The 18858-nt window shown below is 44.6% G+C and overlaps 2 protein-coding genes across 2 annotated transcripts in view; one reads left to right on the top strand and one right to left on the bottom strand.

Moving 5' to 3' along the window:
* Window positions 1-13923, top strand: part of TSTD2 (thiosulfate sulfurtransferase like domain containing 2) — a 15574-nt gene extending 1651 nt beyond the window's left edge. The window contains exons 2-9 of the mRNA XM_019473594.1: window positions 82-431; window positions 1511-1619; window positions 3274-3399; window positions 5347-5452; window positions 7131-7249; window positions 7905-8063; window positions 9023-9161; window positions 10510-13923. Coding sequence (XP_019329139.1) covers window positions 82-431; window positions 1511-1619; window positions 3274-3399; window positions 5347-5452; window positions 7131-7249; window positions 7905-8063; window positions 9023-9161; window positions 10510-10769 — 1368 coding nt within the window. The 3' untranslated portion in view covers window positions 10770-13923. The remainder of the gene's footprint in view (window positions 1-81; window positions 432-1510; window positions 1620-3273; window positions 3400-5346; window positions 5453-7130; window positions 7250-7904; window positions 8064-9022; window positions 9162-10509) is intronic.
* Window positions 13924-14005: 82 nt separating this feature from the next.
* Window positions 14006-18858, bottom strand: part of TMOD1 (tropomodulin 1) — an 18737-nt gene continuing 13884 nt past the window's right edge. The window contains exons 8-9 of the mRNA XM_019473598.1: window positions 18043-18187; window positions 14006-15559 (exon numbers count right to left, since the gene is read on the bottom strand). Of these exons, the coding sequence (XP_019329143.1) occupies window positions 15495-15559; window positions 18043-18187 (210 nt within the window). The 3' untranslated portion in view covers window positions 14006-15494. The remainder of the gene's footprint in view (window positions 15560-18042; window positions 18188-18858) is intronic.

The raw sequence follows: 18858 nt of genomic DNA, 5'->3' as shown, positions 1-18858 counted from the left end.
CTCCCGGCCCGGGGGGCGGTGGGCGGGTCGCGGACGGCAGCGGGAGCGCCGGTAACGGGTGGCGCTTGTGGTGCGTTTCAGGCCTTTTCCCTGTTCGTCAAAGCAAAGGAGGTGCCGGCCGCAGCCCGGTGTCCCGCCGGCGGAGAGGGCGTGCGGTGGCGGTGCTGCCGGCTGGCCTTTGAAGAGCTCTCCGGCATTCACAGGCATGTGGCCCTGCAGCACACCGGAGACATCGGGCAGCAGGCGGGCCCGGCTGAGGCCGGGCAGCAGGCGGGCCTGACTGCAAAGCAGGCAGCTGCTGAAGTGAGCCCCTCGAGCGTCCCGGCTCCTGCGGGCAACGCAGACGGGCTGAATGGGCACTCTCGTAGCAGTCCTGAGATCTCCTGTACGCTCCCAGACACAAGCCACGTTAGCTATGATGATCTGACAAGGTAAGAAAGTCCCTCAGCAGTTTGGAGGACCGGTGCTGGCCGGGAGTGGGGTGTTGGCCTGCTTGCACTTTACATGGTCTTCTGACAGTACTACTTTTCATTCTTATGATGTTCAGTCAAGTGACGCTTTGAGATACAGAACGAGTCTTCCCTGATACTCTCTTAGATCTTCAGATGCTTTGGATACCTTCCTGAGATACTTCTTTAGATCAACAGGTGTAGGTACCCTCCAGGAGTCACTTGGTTTATTTGGATTCCTTTCACAACTGCTCACGCCTGTACAAAACATGCAAATTACCACTGTGCTGATAAAGAAGTAGATATGCTGCATTTTTCTGATGGTAAAGGTGGGAACTTGGGAGGATTGAACTATCAGAGCTATATCATCCCGTGCTGTTAAAGCAGACCTGTACAGGTGTTACTCGATGGCTTAGATCTGGAAGTAAGGACGGACTGTAACAGAAAAGAGCAGAACAGCAGGGTCTGCTCTGCGCAGGTCCCTTTCCTCTGCTCGTTCAAGTACCTTAAGGGCTCGTTAGCGATGAATAAATAGGTTCACAAAAGTGTTTCTGATTGTGCGAGAGTTCGGCTTGTGCTGCTCAGAATGCAGGCACACACAACCTCACTGAAAATTGAAAAATTGAAATTTGAAATTTAGATTGCTCAACCACTTGAATTTTCAGTGTACGAGTTTGTCAAATTAAGCATTTGATGGGACACTTGTATGCACAGAAAACAGCAGTTCTTGTGTCTTGTGTGTTGAGAGAAACTTGAGTAGAGCACACTGTAGGTCGCTGGCAGAGATGACCCATGCAGCACAGATGAGTTCATTTTGTAACCAGTCCCAACAACTAGGAATGTGGGAGCTTTTTTTAGTTCATATTCTTTCTCTTTGAAATAACTCAAACCCAGCAGTGCTGATCCCTCCAAAGTTTTTTTTGTTTTGTTTTGTTTTTCTCCCTACATCTGCCAGAAGAAAGTTGTCTGCTTTTTGAATGGTTACTGCTAATAGTATATTTTTGTGCTTTCAACCCTAACATCCTTTTCCTCTTTGTTCATCTTTGCCATGCTATGGACAGCAAGGTGGGAGAAGTACTTCTCTATTACTGTTACTGTGAGGTGAAGGATCCAGAGAAACTGTGTGCTTGGCAAAAGGCTCTGTGCCAGCATCTGCATCTCACTGGCAAGGTGAGGTTTTAAGCAATGGTTGTATTCTTAAAAAAAATCTTTACTTGGTGCAGGACAATGGGGCATGTGGAGAACCAAGTGTTTTGAACCAGAAGGTGCTAGTCTGTTACGATCCCGTTAAGAAAGGCACTCAGACTCTGTAAAAATGCTATTTAAGAGCTAACGCTACAAAGAAAAAGAAAATACAGATAATCTTTTATGCCTTTCGATGCTGGGAACCTTGAGTTGTGCAGCATTGAGCGAGCCTCTGATCCACGCACAGCACACTGTGCAGACCCTGTCCTTGCAAGGGTTACCCTACTTCCATCATTCAAACTGTTGCAGATTTATTTTTTTTTACAGGAAAACAAGTCTTTTCAGTACTCCTGCTGTCAAACAGAAAGGATATTCATATGAGAACTTCTTGATGCACTTTTAGATAAAGGCAAGGACATGCAGGCGGCATAATCACTGGTATCAACAGGGAGCTGCGTGCAGGGTTATCGGGCTGAGTTTATCCTGCTGCTAAAGGATACGTGCAGCACAACACAGGCTGAAGGCCAAGCTGGAGGTGCAGCACAGTGCGGCATGGGTCTGGGCTTGCTCTGGTTAACTGTTACGTGTATCACTAACTCCTCAACGCGCAATGGTCTTCCAGTCAGAATCACTACACTGAGCTGTAATCCATAGTGTCAGGAATGAGACAAGAGCAACCGACACCTTAGACCACACCGTAGGATAGCAGTGCTCATTTCTGTACCGAGTCTGTTCTTTTCATTCCTGGCAGATTAGACCAAATGAGGTGTCATTTACATCTAGCTGGCCTCTTGAGGCTAGGGTGGGCAAAGGTGAATTTAGCCTCATGAAGCTGATGTTCCTAGGCTATCTGTGGGGAGAAGGATTTTTCAAGAGGGCAACTCAGAGCAGGAAACTACTTTTATCTTTGACTTGTCTTCCTAAATAGCTTCTTTTTCTTTGCCAATGGTAGGCACCTTCCCAGTTCTACATCAGCACAGGTCTGGGGGTGAAATGTCCTGATGCATTCATTCCTTTTTTTGCTCAGCTGTCTTGTCTGGTAGTTGGTATTTTTCTCTTTTTTTTTTTTTTTCCCCCCCCATCTCCAAGACAGGTACAGCATTTGCCTTCTCAACCGGTTGTTTTTTTCCTTGCCTCTTATATTCAGTCTTTTTTTTTTTTTACCACTTCAGAGTTTTTGTTCATTTGTCAGTGCTGGAGATAAAATGACTCGCACTGAAATTTCATATTACATGCAATATTATGCATATTCACATTTTTCCTTTCAGCTGTGTGAGTCATTGGGCACAACCCATTGTTCTTCCTGAGGCAGACTTCCAGTGGGAATTTTAATGCTGACTGCAGGATTTGCTTGTTAACCAGTTAGCATTTCTGTTTATTGCACAAACTTTTCTGACTGTCTTGATGTCATTCTTTTGAAATGGCTCAAAAGTGATTACTGGGGTTTTATTCCTGTTTTATTTACTGTCGTCTTTATGTTCAACTTCAGTATAACCTTCTTTTCCTTCCTTCCTCAGTAGTCTCTTTTCTGGACATACTTGTGTGTCTGCCTTTTGTCACCCAGTCATATTTTGCGAATTTCACTGAGATCTGTTTTTGCTGTTACTAAGCCTTAGCCCCAGCTTCTCTTCTCTTCTAGGTACGAGTTGCTTCAGAAGGGATTAATGGGACAGTTGGTGGAAGCAAAGTAGCTACCAATCTCTACATTGAAGTTATGCTTTCCCAGCCTCTGTTCAAAGACATTTTGTGTCAAGAGGATTTCAAGGTATGAAAAAATAATTTCTACATAGGCATTGTTAATGAAGGACATTTAATTTTTGAGAAATAAGCACATTGCTTCTTGATAGTATTACTTTTGCTCTAGCAGTTCTGCTCTCCCAGCACTGATCTAAGCCAAGGGTTACTAACCTTACTTTGTTTAGATATCTCTGCTGGTTTTCACCAGCACTAGCAGTTATCACGAGCAGTGATAGCAGCTGCTACAAGCTTTGGCAGCTATGGGTGTAGCTGTAAAGCCCCCCATAGGGGTGAATGAGGGAGTGTGCTTCAGCCCCACCATTCTTCAACAAGCATTTACTCCAACTTCACTGCCAAAACCAAGGCATCACAACGTACACCTACCCAAGCGAACTATTCCCACAGTCTCTTCTTCACCCTGATTTGAGATCCTTGCCTAGAAGCCTACTGGTTTAGGTTCGCACAGGCTTTGGTGTGCATATAGGTGCACTGTCAGTTCCATGAACTGGATGTCTTCTAGAGAAAGTACACAGGCAGAGTCAAGAGGTCTCTCCCTACTCCAGTTAGTGCCTGACTGGAGGGAGAGTGAGGTGCTAACTTCTGCTTGAGCCTGAGCATATGTGCTGATTGCTGTCTTCAGATGGTGATGGCAGCTGTGGCTGGCACCATATGGCACTCTGGTAGGCTTTTGCTGCCCCAGCACTGTAGGTACTGCTTTCTCTGTGAGGAAGGAAAGCTGCTACTTTTATAGCATTTTTGTCTTCCACACAGTTTTATTTGCAGGGAGTACTATTTTTTTTCCTCCATAAATAACTAGATCAAAGGAATTAGTGAAACTTGTGAAACTCGGATCCCATGTAGAGCTACAGTGCTGATTCTGTCTTAGCTTTTTAACTGTTGTGCTTGGCTGAATGTCAAGAGTAAATGTGACCTGTTAGTTGCAGTCATGTGTAGATGCAAAAACAGAACAGGGATGGAATTTTACCTTGACCTTGGCAAAACCTCCAACCCTGCATGATCTCTCTGGACATCAACATTCATGCATTAGTACATGATGGTATTTTCTGTCTCTCAGTTCCTCTGCATACTGGGTACCCAAGTAAGTGGGGATTTCAGGTCCCTGTGCCATGGAGAGATGGGCATAGAAGAGTCAAAATTGCACTTGGGGCTATGAAAATATTCACTGGCCGCTGTAGTTGCTGCAGACTGATTTCCGTGATAGCTGGGACAGTGCTGCACAGCACTGCACTTTTGAGTGTTTATGTGCTTGATAGTGCCTAAGCCACGTTTTGAGGCTCAGCCCTGCAGAAATTCTCACTTCCTGTCGCTTGCAGTGGGCGTGCCTACCAAAAAGGGCTTGCCGAGACCTCCAAAGGGGAAATCCTGCGCTTGAGTTTGGGGGGGGTGGGTGGTGTCAGACTCCACTGTTAAACCTTGAGCCTGGCTGACCTCCCATATGTCTCTCACGCCCATGAACTGCAGTTCCCATCGCACACGTCATGACTGGAGGCCTAGCTGTGCTTGTGTCGGGCATCAGAGGAGCTGAAGAGAACTGCAGGGCCAGATGTCTCAACACGATCTGATACTGGAGGAGGTTATTTAATATTCCTGTCAGGGTCAGCATGCTCTGTGGGGGCCTTGACTTTCTCACGATAGGTGCTAGTGACATTGTTTCTGACTAAGATCTGTTCTCCTTCCCACTCCTTGGTGACTCCGCACTTCATGCCAAATGGTGCCTGTCTCACCTTCAGAGTAGTCATTGGGCCTAAGACACCTGTCTGCCAGGTTGCGGTAGGGTTCCACTGCCTAAACCTCGGGATTTAGAGTGTGGATTTCAATGAGAGAGACGTTTCTTTCCCCCAGCCACTGAGACACTTTCATATTCTAGTGAGTTGGAGAAATTAAAGTGAGTGGGTAATTTTAATCTTGACACCTGGCAAATTTTGGTGGATTGTTTTTGTGTTTAATTTCTTAGAGCAGTGCAGGAGGAGCTCACTGTTTCCCAGACCTTCGAGTTGGAGTGTTCAAAGAAATTGTACCTATGGGCATTGATCCAAAGATAGTGTCTTATAAAGAAACTGGTAAGTTGATTTAATGAAAAATAAAGCCTCTCACCCAAGTGAGAGGTAAGTGAAGAATAAAGTACCTTCATCAAAAACATTTCCTTCTGCACAGTGGCCAGGACACAGGAGAAGTAGATATGGAAATTGATTTCTTACTGGTAGTCAAAAGTTACTGGTGCAGGGGATTTGCTGGCCCAGGTTTTGGTTTGCTAAGTGTTTAGCTGCGTCAAAAAACTTTAGAATTAACTTTCTGTTTTGTGGGAAACAGTAATAGTTCAAATGACATCAAGCAGTTACCTTGTTTTGGTGTAGGGACGTACCTTGTGCTTTAGTCAGGGAGCAAGTCATTGGACACCTGCTAAAGGCAGATGTAAGGTGAAACTATGTATGATGGTTAGGAAAGACATTTCAATGCATGAATATATTCATATTTGTTCTAAGTATTCTGTAGGTGCTTGAGACTGCTGAGAAATGATACCATATAAAGAGCTCCAATGCTCTCGTGGTTAGCTTGCAGTAAGAACCAAGTTGTATAGGATGAGCTTTCCATGGAATCTTCATGTGGATCCAGTGGATTCTCGTGCTGAGAGGGTTTTTTTTTTAAGAAAATGCTAGAATCCTGCTGAAGCTTACTGTTAAGTATATACATGTTCCTATGTTAGGGACTGCTGACCTGGCTTTACTTGTGTGGAAGTTAACAGCCATACTCCTGCCTTTTATACTAAAGCAGAGCCACGTTCTACATCAGGTTCATGCAACTCCCCTAACACAGGCTGCATTTGTTTTCTGCTACCTGTAGCTGTTCAGTATGGATTATGCCCGATAAGATGTTACTGGCTATGCATCTGCTATGAGGACACTTACACAAGTGGTAAGCAGGAGAACAGCAAATAGCAATTAACAGACCAGTTCGGGGCTTTTTTTGGGAGTCCTAGGTCCTGAGCAACCTGAAAGCTGAGAAACTTTATGTAAATTGAAGTTGTACTGAAAGTAGTACATGCTTATGGAAATTTTCCATTTTTATCAGCAGAGAAGAGCTTAATTGAAAAAATTTGCATTTCTGCACCTCCAAATGTAATGAAAGATAAGCAAAGGGAAGGGAAACATTTTTCATTCTTTTACAACTGTAAGAGTTGCTAGGGGGACATAACAAAGATCATAGAGACAGATGCCTGTCTGCTGCTTCTTCTGTCGTGTGGAACAGTGTTGTGTTTTCTTTCATTTGTCAATAGGAAGCCAAACATGGATAAACTTGGCTGGTTGAGTTGGGATGAAAAGTCTGTGAACCGTCACAGAAAATTTTTGTTTGGAAATCTGAGGAGAATCTGGATCAGCGAGATCTTACATAACATTGTTTTGTAGTTCTGCTTCTCACTTCTTTCTCTTTGGATAAACTTGGCTGGTTGAGTTGGGATGAAAAGTCTGTGAACCGTCACAGAAAATTTTTGTTTGGAAATCTGAGGAGCTGCTGGATCAGCGAGATCTTACATAACATTGTGTAGTTCTGCTTCTCACTTCTTTCTCTTATTTTTCTTTTTTTTTCTTTTTTTTCTTTTTTTTTTTTTTTTTTAAAGGAACCCATTTTCCCCTCAGGAGCGAGATCTTACATAACATTGTTTTGTAGTTCTGCTTCTCACTTCTTTCTCTTATTTTTCTTTTTTTTTCTTTTTTTTCTTTTTTTTTTTTTTTGTTAAAGGAATCCATTTATCCCCTCAGGAATTCCATAGAGAAGTAGAACAGTATTTGTCTCAGGCCAGTCAAGGACAAAGCGATACCATCTTGCTGGACTGTAGGAACTTCTATGAAAGTAAAATAGTAAGTGTTGTTTGCCTGCTTTTTGCAGTGTGTTACAGGTGCTCGGGGTAAGCATTTCACATTGTGAGGGTGTTACCTTACTGGAAGAAGAGATTCCATATTCCAGATTGGCTGTAATATGTACAAAGTTCAGTTTAGTAATAAATACTAGACACAAGCAGCAGAGGACCTGCTCAGCGATGGAGCATGGAGCCTGCCCGGCTAAGTGCTTATACAGCTTGGGGCAGGTAGAAGACAAAGTGGTCCATACAACATTAGCAGTGAATGCCATATAGTTTGAAGTAAAAGTAAGATAGTTTGTAACGATGTTTTCCAGCATTTTTGCCTTGTCCTTTATGTCAAAAAGAATAGGGGCATCCTGCTGTCACACGCACCAGCCCTCCTGCACTGTTGTGGCTCATCCTCTCTCTGACAGTTCTGTCTTGCTTAGCTCCCTGTTTTATGTTTGGATGAGGAGACATGCTGTGTCCAGAATCCTCTTACAGGTTTTAACAGGTACTTTGATGCATAAATGCAGCTGAGGAAATGCCTAAAGCGGCCACAGTGAGCTGAATGTTCTGGCCCAAAGGTTTGTTACTTCCTGTAGTTCGAGGCACGGACTTTACCATGTAAGACTGCTCGTAATCAGTTGTATGGCCATCTGTTGTTACTGCAGGGACGTTTCCAGGGCTGTCTGGCTCCAGATATCAGGAAGTTCAGCTATTTTCCCAGCTATGTAGATGAAAATCTGGAGCTTTTTAAAGACAAGCGTGTCCTGATGTACTGCACAGGAGGGATTCGTTGTGAAAGAGGCTCTGCTTACCTACGGAGCAAGGTGAGATGTCATTCTGAGGGCACAAGTGTCAGGGAGTTCAGACTGCTTTAAGGGCAGCTGTCTTTTCTTTTGCTGGTAAATTCTTACTGAGCACAGACTGCTCAATGAACAGGTGGGGAGATAAATGTCTCTGACGCACGTTTGCCTCATGCTGTCTGTCAAGGACGTGGGTAGTTTAATGCAGCTCAGGATGATCTGCATGGACTAGTGTCACAGCAGTGATTGCTCTGTGAAAATAATTATATAACCCATTTGCTGAGAAGAGGTATTTGTAAGTCTGCCCTGCCCATTATAGCAGTGTTTTAGGAGGGCTTGAGAGCATTCTGCGGTGTTTCCACAAGCTCTGTCTAGGTTATGTTCTGTGGCCATTACTGCACAGCTTGAGCATCTCAGAGTGGTGAAAATCAGCCAGTCAGTGCTTTCCCAGTGTTGTGGAATTAAATCCAGCACACTGCATTGTTCTAATTGTGCTTTCCATCCCACTCTTCTCCTGGATCCTTCCCTCAAGGAGCAAGGGGACAGCACACATGTATGTTCTCCAGAGATTTAAACCTTGATTTTTTTTTTCTTTGCTGCACCAGTGTGAACCCTGAGGAAATTATGCTCCTGCTAACAGCTCACTACATAAACAGAGAATAAGCAGCAGTTCACAGAGGTTCAAAAGCGTTTGATCTGTGATGCAGCAAACCTCCCTCAGCTGAGGAGGTTACTAGCCTTTTTTTGACTGTAATATTAAATGCACATTTGGGTTCATGTCAACAAGTCAGCATTGTGGAGCTGCCCAGTAATCCCTGGTGGCACTGCCTAGAGTTGTGGGTGCACATGGTGCCATCTGATGGTCACTGAGAAATTGCTGCTTTTCGTTGACCCCTGGCATTTACAACATTTGCTTTGGGAACTCTGGCACACCACCACTGTTGCTGTCTCCTTCAGCTTTTCTGCTAATGTGCTTTAAACAGGCAGCGTGCAGAGAGGTTTACCAGCTAAAAGGTGGAATTCACAAGTACCTGGAAGAGTTTCCAGATGGATTCTACAGGGGAAAGCTGTTTGTGTTTGATGATCGTTACGCCATTTGTTCCAATGAAGACATCATCTCAGGTAGGACTAGATAATGTAAGTGCAGAAGGCTGGGAAGCTATTGCAATTGTTTCCACAGGGATGTGCAGAATAGGGGCAGCCAAACTGGTCTGTGTAGTTCTTCCTCATACTCGCTTTGATCTTTTAGTGCCGTCACTTTTCACGATGATCATCGACTCTATGGCTTTAAAACATAAAACAGAAATGAGAGAAAAGGGGGTCACTGAACAGAGTTCCCTAAAACTGGGGCAGTAAAAGGAAGCATCCCCTGCAGAACAGCTGCTGTTATGAGCCATCTGCAGCTATGGAGATGTATGTCAAGCACTACTGCTGTTGATACCCACTTGTTGCCCACAGAGCTGATGAGGCTGTGGTTGGCCAAGTGACCGAAGCATTAAATAGTTCTCCTGCTGTCAGCTCTTCTCTGCTCCAGTAATCTCACAGAACATCAGCACAGACTGCCAGGCACTGGGAGAGTGGTGGCACTGAGTTCTACAGCACTTCTGTTATTTTCATGCTTTAAAAGCTTCTGTAGCCTGTAGAATTTCAGTGACCTCTAGTTGAAGTTGTTAAGAACATTGCCTGGTCTTCTGGCTGGGGTCGCTCTTCAGATATTGCAAATGAAATACCTGTTTCCTTCTTCTCAGTTGCCAGGTACAAACAGATGGAATTTTGCTCTAGCCTTTTTTAGGAAGCAGTGCTGGTTTTTCTCTGAGTTGGTAACTTTTTGAGCATAACCTCCCATTCCTCCTCTGCAATTACCGTATACGTCTTGAAGGTGCCTGGCTTGGTGTAGAAACAGAATGCACTCTGGATACATCACAGCCATCCCTACAGAAGTTTCAAGGGGAAGTGTTGGGGTAGGCACCTTCTTGATGGTACAGCTAAACTGGGCTGTAGCTTTCAGTTAAAGGGCTAAAACCTGTCTGATGTTGTGGAAGGACTCTACCGGGACTGCAAATGACACCCCATCTGCACAAGCCATTGCTTTTAGGTGGAAGGAAGTCCCATGGCACCCCCTTCCCCAGCAGGCAACGTTCCTGCATACTGGCTTAATTACCACCAGCATCTCTTTCTTCTTCTCTTGGCAGCAAGAATCTTTAAATCTGTCTGATTGGAACTAGAGGAAGCACTAGTGAGCACTTTTTCCTTGTCCTGAGAGACAGCTGTCCTAAGTTTTTTACATCAAAATCAAAAGTTTAAAAATTAACTAGGTTCTAGAAGATCAAGCTAAAGCAGGAATTAAAAACCTGGAAGACAATAGATAGCCACTTAAATGAGATGCAGACCCCTGGTGCCACGGAGAACCCTCTGCAAGGGACAGATGGGGCAAGTGGGTGTTAACTTTCTCTTTCCCTCCTCCCTCCAGCATGCAGATACTGTGGGACACTGTGGGACCAGTATAAACTTTGTTCCAGCCAGCACTGCCGGCAGCTTGTCCTGACATGTCCAAGTTGTCGCAACAAAGGTCTTACAGCTTGCTGTCCTGTTTGTCAAGAGAAAGAGCTCAAGGTGACTTCAAGGGCTTCAGGACAGACACTTAAGGAGGAATGTGAATGTACAAGGAAACGGCCAAGGGTACCTATTGAACATGTCTCACAAAGGACACTGGACGCAGGAAAAGATTAAGCTGTTTCATTAGCTAATCTGACACGTGCTAATGTGAAGGGCTTCTGTAACCAGATCCCTGTTATTCAGTTAGGTTTGGAAATCATGAAAATGTGTTGGCTTGGAAAGTCTTGTTCATACGCTGCCTTTAAGCCTAGAGTATGCCCTGAAAACCATCCATTACTTGACCGTAAATTACCAGAGTGCCCAACCCATCACGAGCACTACAGGATTCCTCTCCCTGGGTACAGTCTTGTAGTGTGGCCTCTACCATGGGGATTTTGCAGCAGAGTATGTGTGGTGGGACACAGCTACTCACAATTCAAAAGACACTGAAGGGACATAAGAACAATTCCATTCTTTTCCTCCTGAAAGGAGATGGATCTGTCCGACCTCTCCATGATCATGTGTTTGCTTCAATAGCTAGTGCTAGGGTGTGAAAACAGCAGATGTATCAGTTGGGTGTGGGTACGTGACCGGATTAGAGGTGAAGATACTTTCCATGTACACACCATCTGCCTGCGTCTCTTGCTTTATACCAGTGAGAAGCAAGGGGTAGTTACCTGAAGTCACTGACTTGGCTCCTGTGTAAAACTGGCTGAAGGCAGCATAAGGACCCCTCTTGTAACTGGAGCAAAGGCCCACAGATACTGTCTGCCCAGCCATACGTGTTGTGTGTGACCTGTAGGATGAATAGCAAAAGTAATCCTCATTCCAGTGCTCTGTCTCCCTGGGAACTGTTGTTTCCCTCAGCTTGTCAGTACATGAAATATCCAGGGCTCAGCTCTGCTTGCACTAGAAAAAAAACGACAGCTTGAAGCATGTTGAAATGGAGACACACAGAGAGGGGAACACAGAGACTGTCAAAATACCAGCATTATGGCACTGGAAGTGATGCTGACGTGTGCATAAATGTCAGCAACACCTGTAAAGACACTGCAAGATCCTTTATCCAAGTTAAATAATTCAAGATTTGGGGAGCATTTGTGCTTTGTAAACATGGGTTGAGTTCTTCAAAAGCTGTGAGATGTTAATGCCATTTCCAGCTCCTATTAGTGGAGAAATTGTCTTTGAATTTGAAGGGATCCACAGCATATGAGCTCAGAATACTTCTCCGCCTGCTGCTTTGTGTGCCTGATGCTGTAGAATGTACAGAAAGGTTTTATTAATAGTGTAGAAGATGTGTCTTGACTGAAAAATGTCTTTGAAACTTACTGTCATTCTTGGTACTAAATAGTAGTCGTTAGGAAATCAAAATCACCTACTGGTTTGTTGGGGCTTTTTACTGGCAACTGCTTTTAAAAGCAAGAAAACAGTTTACTCAGGTTTCTGCAGTTGCTTAATGACAGTTAGGGCAATGTTATTTTCATATAGATTATAACTTTCTCCCACAGTGCTACGAATTCAGCAAGGCCTCATTGTTGGCTTGACTAGCAACTTAAAGACATGGGCATTGGTTCCATTAAAGCCATGGCAAGCATTTCTTCTTACCTCCAGTATTGCTCCTGTGAAATCAACGGTTCAGCAACTGTCTTTATGACTGTTCCTTTCATGAAGCAAAACTTTGAAACTTACGAATGTCTCCTTTGCGAATCTTTCTAGGATGGTATTTAATAGTAAACCTGTGCACAATCCATACTGGAGAAGAAATTGGAAAATTCCCATCAGTAGACATCTTCAGCAGAAGTCTAAGCTGTACCCATGGTCCCCTGGCATCTTGCCTCCCAAGTTTTGCTGGCCAGTTAACCTCTGTGCTTTTGAGGACTGGAATATTTGTGGAAAAATATGCAAGCTCTACTTGCAGGCCTGGGCTAGAGCACTGATGGGAGTGCCCCAACTTGCATATTATGCTCTCTCTTTTCTTCATGTATTAGGATAAAAAGAACACAAATTTTATAATTCAGTCTTATCAGCAAGTCTGGAACACTGTAATCTATTTGGAATGCTGTTTCTATATCACTTATCAGTACAGAATGGCAACAACTATATTTTCTATGTAAACTTCTGAAACTCCTATGATGATAAATAACTTTTAGTGCTTCCATCATAACTTTTAAAGTACTGCACAAATACACTTCACCTGTATGTTGGAGGTGCTTAATTCTGCAGAGGTAAATGCTGAAACCTAGCTAGCTGTCTGCCATGTGGTAGACCTGGCTACAAGGTACAATTCTCCTGAGAGCTCCTGGCAGCTGGAGATTCTACCTCAAAGGCAGAGGGGAGCCATGGGGCCTCTTCTGGTCCTTGCTGCACTAAGGCAAGGGAGAAGGGTTTGAGATGGAAGCCCATAAAGCCAGGTTCCCTCTGCTGCAGAGAGGGGCCAGGGGTAAGAGACGTCCTTAGCCTCCCTCTTGCAAGTTAGCCCATGAGCAGCTTCTGTATCCTGGCTTCTGGATTAGTTTTGTCAGGTTAATACAAATAAGGACTTGCCATGTGAAATGCTGTGTGGTGGGATTCAGGCACCTCCGTGGTAATGCCTGAGAGAAGGCACATTAGCTCCAGGAGAGGCGAGAGTTAAGCAGGATTGGCTGTGACTGCCAGATGCTGCAGTCAGCAGATGGCTTTTTCCCCTTTTTCTGGAGAGCTGCTGGGACAGTGATCCATTTGCTCCTAAATATCACCATTTTGTAGCTCCATCGCTGCACAGCTCGATGCCTTTCACCACAAAGCCTGATGCCTCTCAGCACAGCCTCTCTCTGCTGCACAGCTTTCAGCTCTCACATGCATCTTTCAGCAAAGTGGCTCTATAAGGATCAAATGGGGAACCTGGAGTAATCGTGCCAGCTTAATATACATTTGGGCTGCATGGTTAATTTGGATGCTGCTACAGTGAAACACAGGACAAGGTTCTTGCTTTTTTTTTTCCTTTTCTTTTTAAGAGCTTTTTTTTTTATTCAGGAAAAAATGCTGTTGTAGTATCCATAGTAGTGCTTCCTGCTCTGCAGATGCATCTCCTTGTGCGTCTGGGTTTCTTAGCGCCATCAGGATTTCCCAGGATAAGATTCATTTATGTTCTTCTGAAGCCAACGGAAGAGCTGAGCCTGTACCATGCAAATCTGAGTGGATGGCTCAGCTGAAACTGTGTGTCTCTGGTTTGATGATTTAGTTGACCGTTTTGAAGTCTTCATAGTGCATATGGAAGAAGGAGGCTGTCTGCCAGTTTCTTTTTTTTTTTTAAATACATTTTCAAGTATTTTTCCTCTGTATTCTTTTCATTTTCTGGTATGGAACTTGCAGGGTGGGGGGAAGAAGCTATAGTAAAGCATTTTATTTGACACCACTGGCACATTTATTAAGATTTGAAGAGCAACAAATATGTTCCCCACATTGCTGAAAGTATAGTGTTTCTCTGCTTCATTGGTCAGAGCTAAATCGTGGGTGGTATCTGCGCACAAGCTCTGAAGAAATCTGTGGGACTTTTGCTGGAGTATGTGTAAAAGGCTGCAAAACTTCACTCTTAGCAGATGTATAGAGACAGATTTCTAACAAGTGAGAACATTTTCTAGGACATGTTGTCATCAGACCAAGAATAAGGCTTCAGTACGGCAATGCTTCTGCCAGGAGACTCTTCCTACTGAGCAAGATCCCACCCACGTTAATAGCGGGAGTTTTGGATGGGATTGTGCTGGGTGCAATCCACTGCATGTCTGGGAGCTACGCGAGCCTGTGGGGAATTCCTCCCAGGCTAGATGTTGGGTAGTTGACTGACTGACAAAAAGCTGTCAGACTGTATGCAGTGTAAGTTCAGAGTTGGGATATTTCACTTAACAGCTTTTCTAGGGCACAACATTTATTGTTGCATTTATGCAGGTATTAGGGATGGCAGTAAAAGAAACAATCCCTAGCAGAATGAAATTTAATTAATGGACACGGTCATCTAGACAAAACAGCAAAGAGAGAGAATTTGACTTGTTTCCAGTGAATATCTGGACACAAGTTTTTAACATTAGGAAACTGAAGGGAGTGGCGATTAGAAGAGAGGGCTCTGGTTTGCTGATTAGTTTGGCCATCTCTGTGCGGTTAGGATTTGCATCACATCTCTAAAGGTAACTGTTTTCTTCAGACATGCATAGGATAGAAGGATATTAACCCATCCTAAACCGCTCAATTTTTGAGACTCTGTTTTATAATTGGTGGCCTTAAGTTCCATTTAATCAGGGGGTGGAGATCAATTTTTTCTAAGAAACACAGGGATGCATTTGAAACAGCATCTCCAACTAATTGACTCAGCAAATGTCGGTAAAAAGTTGTAATTCACAATTCTTGAAATTAGCCATGTTTCCAGGTAGTAGAAGTGCTTGTTAAACTAGTTGCTCCTCTATAGTTACTTGAGATCAATTTGGAAAAAAAAAAATAAAGTATTTTTTTAATACTTCTATAATTTGCGTGGAACAGTTGTATCTTTCACTCATGCATACCACATCCTAACTGTATGAAACACCGTGCAGGAAGTTTATAGAAAAATTAGGTCCCAGGTTAATTAAGAGTCACTTTTACACTGGGATGTACTCTAAACTGAGATTGCATAAAATTGGCAGGTTGTTACTGGCTTGAATAGTTTCCAACTCTACAGAAAACATCAACAGTCCTACTGGATAAAATCTTCAACTACGGCCACTAGTTAATTTAAACTGTTAGTGCATAAAACAGAACCGAGGCACCACAAATACTCTGTCAAGGCACTTATTGCCTTTAGATTTCCACAGTGTAGCACAGATCACCGGGAATGACCTCCATAGCCAGGAACTACACTCCAGTTCTGCACTTGGGAAAAATAGGCCCGTTCAACTCTGCAAGTCTTCTCTTCCTCACTGAAAAAGAAGAGGAAGAGGAGTCAGTCATGACAACGGGAAGATGTGGATGGCAGGCTTGGCTAACCCGCTGTGGAAAGGAGCTGAGACGTACTTTCTGCCAGGAAAGAAACAGGATAGCGTCAGCTTCTGAATTCCTGCTTTAAGCAGCAGGCACAGCATCACACAGTTTAAAATCAAGGAAGGTAAGATGAAGTTTCTCTCCCTATGAATTTTTAAGGCCAGAAGCTACTTTCAGCCTTACTTCCCTTATTCTACAGTCAGTTACATTTCACACAGTTTGTCTTTGTAATCTGACTTCGGCCATGCATCACATCTGATGCTGACTGATGTAAAGACAGCAGGAGACAGATGCCACAGTTTTTCCTTTGCTAGTTTTTCTCAATTGCCCTTTTAAATTTAAAAAAAAAAAAATCTCTCTCATTTCTTAAGCCTTTAGCCTCCAGCCCTCTGATTATGGTTAACATGGTCAAAGCAGTCTCCTATCTACTGTTAAAGTTGATTTACAGCTCTGACAGCTACACTCCTGACTTTTCAAGAAATGTGTGCGAGAAAAAAAGGAAAAAAAAAAGTTACAAAGAGGATGCAGAGGTTAGCTCATGAGGATGAATGTAAAAGCCTTCATAGTTGGGTCATACAGAGCATCTTAGAGAAGAAGCTATAGGACCAAAACCAAGTTCTGGTAGCATCAGGTGATGGTAGGCAAGAGCACTGGAGTGGAGCACAAGCAGAACTATTGCTGACAGGGAGGAAAAGAAAGTTTTTCTATACTTATACATTGTCCAGGTGTAGAGCTGAGACGCTATTGCCAGAGACCATCAGACTGATGAATACGAGCTGCAAACAAGAACCAAATCAGACAAAAAATTCAGATCTTAATGGTCAAAGAGGGAAAATGCACAACTGTTATGTGGAAGGCAAGTTGTGAATTCCTCCCCTTAACAGCAGGAGCAATTAAAACACTAGATTCAAATCTTCCAGCTGATTACTTTGAATGCCAGGTGCTGCATGGTCATTAAAACCCTTGCTCTGTTCCAAAGGACAGAAAATAGCAAGCCTTTCCTGGTGCAGCTCTCTAGTGACCAGGAATGCAGCCGCAGGCAGAATAAATACACAGTGAACCATAATACTGAGTATTCTGTGTGGTCCCTGAAGAACTGGCACATACCTCTATGCTTGGCTGTGGTTCCTAGGTACTGGCTAATTTTTAAAATACAACGTATTTGTCATCTGTCTAAATACGGCAGCCACTTAAAGCTGTTTTTCTGTGGCTTTTAACCCCGAAGTTGATTCATGAAGGGACAGGAGACCCTGTCTGTGGTGAACCATATGCACATTAAAATACGTGGTTCCAGTTTTCCACCATTTCTTCACGGCTGGCATTTATACTTTAGGTCTTTTCTCAGACCTTGCCTGTTAGCCCTTGCTTTCTAGACGTGTCTGGCAGATCCCAGCAGTGCTAGTGGTGGTGGGGGTGTCCCTGGGAGCCTCCAGCCCAGCCTCCCGCTCGCAGCAGGGCTCTGCCTAGCACTGGGTCAGGGCAGCCGCTGGCTCTGTCCCTCCGAGTCTTGCAAACCCACACCCTCCCGGGGAAGGAGTTCTTTCTAATGTACAAAAAGGACAATCTGCAGACTTTTGATTATTCCTCCCGGATATATTGTCTGCCGCTGCGGAGAAGGAGTTTGGCGCTGTCATGTTTGTAACCACCCTGCCTGTGTAGCTAGGAGCCGTTGAGTACAGCGTGGCTGGTACGTTGGCTGCATTCAACGCTACTCTGCTGGACTGATTTCCAGTGCTCTACAGCAGCTTGTAGCCAAGCAAAGGAAAGCCTCTGCTGCATGCATCAGCTGACACGGCACTTTGCAGACTGGCCCACGTTTTGCTTCACAAGCACTTCTGATCACGTCACTGAGAGTACAAAGATAACTCAAAACCATGTGGCTCCCCACCTCTCCCTAGAAACACTCCCAATTTGTTTTGCTGAAGGGGATGGGCCAAGGCCCACTGCTGTCAAAGTTCAACTCTACTACTTTTCATCTCTGCGTTAAAGTGGGAGTGAAGCTGGAGGAAGACAAGCAGTTGGCAGGAATCACAAGTGCTGGCAGCTCACAACCCATGTCCCATATGCTCTATCACGTGCCATACCAAAGCATGTTAGCAGCTCTCGCTCCTTCCCAACAAGACCCCCTGTTACTGCCAAAACCACTGCCTCTTCTGGGAGTTTTATCTGCCCAGTGTCTCCAGGTTTGGAGCGCAACCGATTGCCTGGCCGACAGCAGCTGCATTAGGGAACCAGTCAGTGAAGGCTGCTTTCCTCCTTGAGGGGCAAGGCATCATCAGGCCCTTCAAGAGGTGGTTTCTAATTCAAGGACATCCACCAGAGCCTTCAGGTGAGCAGTTCTGCCCTTCTACCACTAGGAATTGCCCACAGGCAGAGGGAGGGATCTTCCCGTGCTCCCTGGCTTGCAGCCAGCCCAACTCACCTAGGTCATTGTTATTCATCATGGCATTGGAGGCGCGGAGCCGGGGACCCTGCTGAGTGAAATGGTACCCAAACTTCAGCAGGGAGGTGTTTTTTTCCAACATGTTCGCGATTTCCATTTCTACTTTGTTGCCCAAGGGCTGGCTCTTTTGAAAACAGAAAACAGAAAAGCAAGCTGGTCAGGTCAGAGGGGGATTCAGAGCACTTAGATCTGCCATCTCCACCTCTTCCCTCCTTCTTTGGACCTGTTGGTCCATTTAGCATTTCTGACTTGGAGCTGGTGAAACAAACCGCTGGCCTGTTCCTGGTACAACCGAGTGGCTCCAACTCTGCCAGCAGACATTCCCACAAGTCCTCTTGCCCAAAGACTTTATTTCTTGGACAGATTCGCAGCTAAGAGATGTCTGGAGAAACTATGATTTTGAACTCCCAGTGACCTGTCCCTGAGCTCCCCGTAGCTCAGCTGCTTCTCTACTACCCCCTGAGTTTCTCGGGGGGCTAAACTTGCCACGGCATCTGTACCACTGCACACTCTGGAGCTCTCCTCTTTCCCTTGCATTGTAGCAAAAATTTCAGTTTTACTAAATAGACATTATTATTTAAGTCCCTGCAAGAGCTCAGAGCAAGGCATGATATTGGACAAGTGCATCACTGCTCTCCGGGGCAGCACCAGGAACACGGAAAGCTGCTTGCACTGCCACAGCCTTTGTTAATTACTGTAGGTAGTAGCAGATACTGCCCAGGAACTGCAGCAGAAACAAGGGGCTGAAACCTCTCCAAAGCAACCTGGCAGTGGGGGGGGGGGGGGGCGGTCCCC

The sequence above is a fragment of the Aptenodytes forsteri genome, unplaced genomic scaffold, assembly GCF_000699145.1.
Source record: "Aptenodytes forsteri isolate BGI_AS27 unplaced genomic scaffold, ASM69914v1 Scaffold167, whole genome shotgun sequence".
Classification (NCBI taxonomy): Eukaryota; Metazoa; Chordata; class Aves; order Sphenisciformes; family Spheniscidae; genus Aptenodytes; species Aptenodytes forsteri.
The sequence above is the reverse complement of the archived record's forward strand: the minus strand, read 5'-3'. Positions and strand labels throughout refer to the sequence as shown.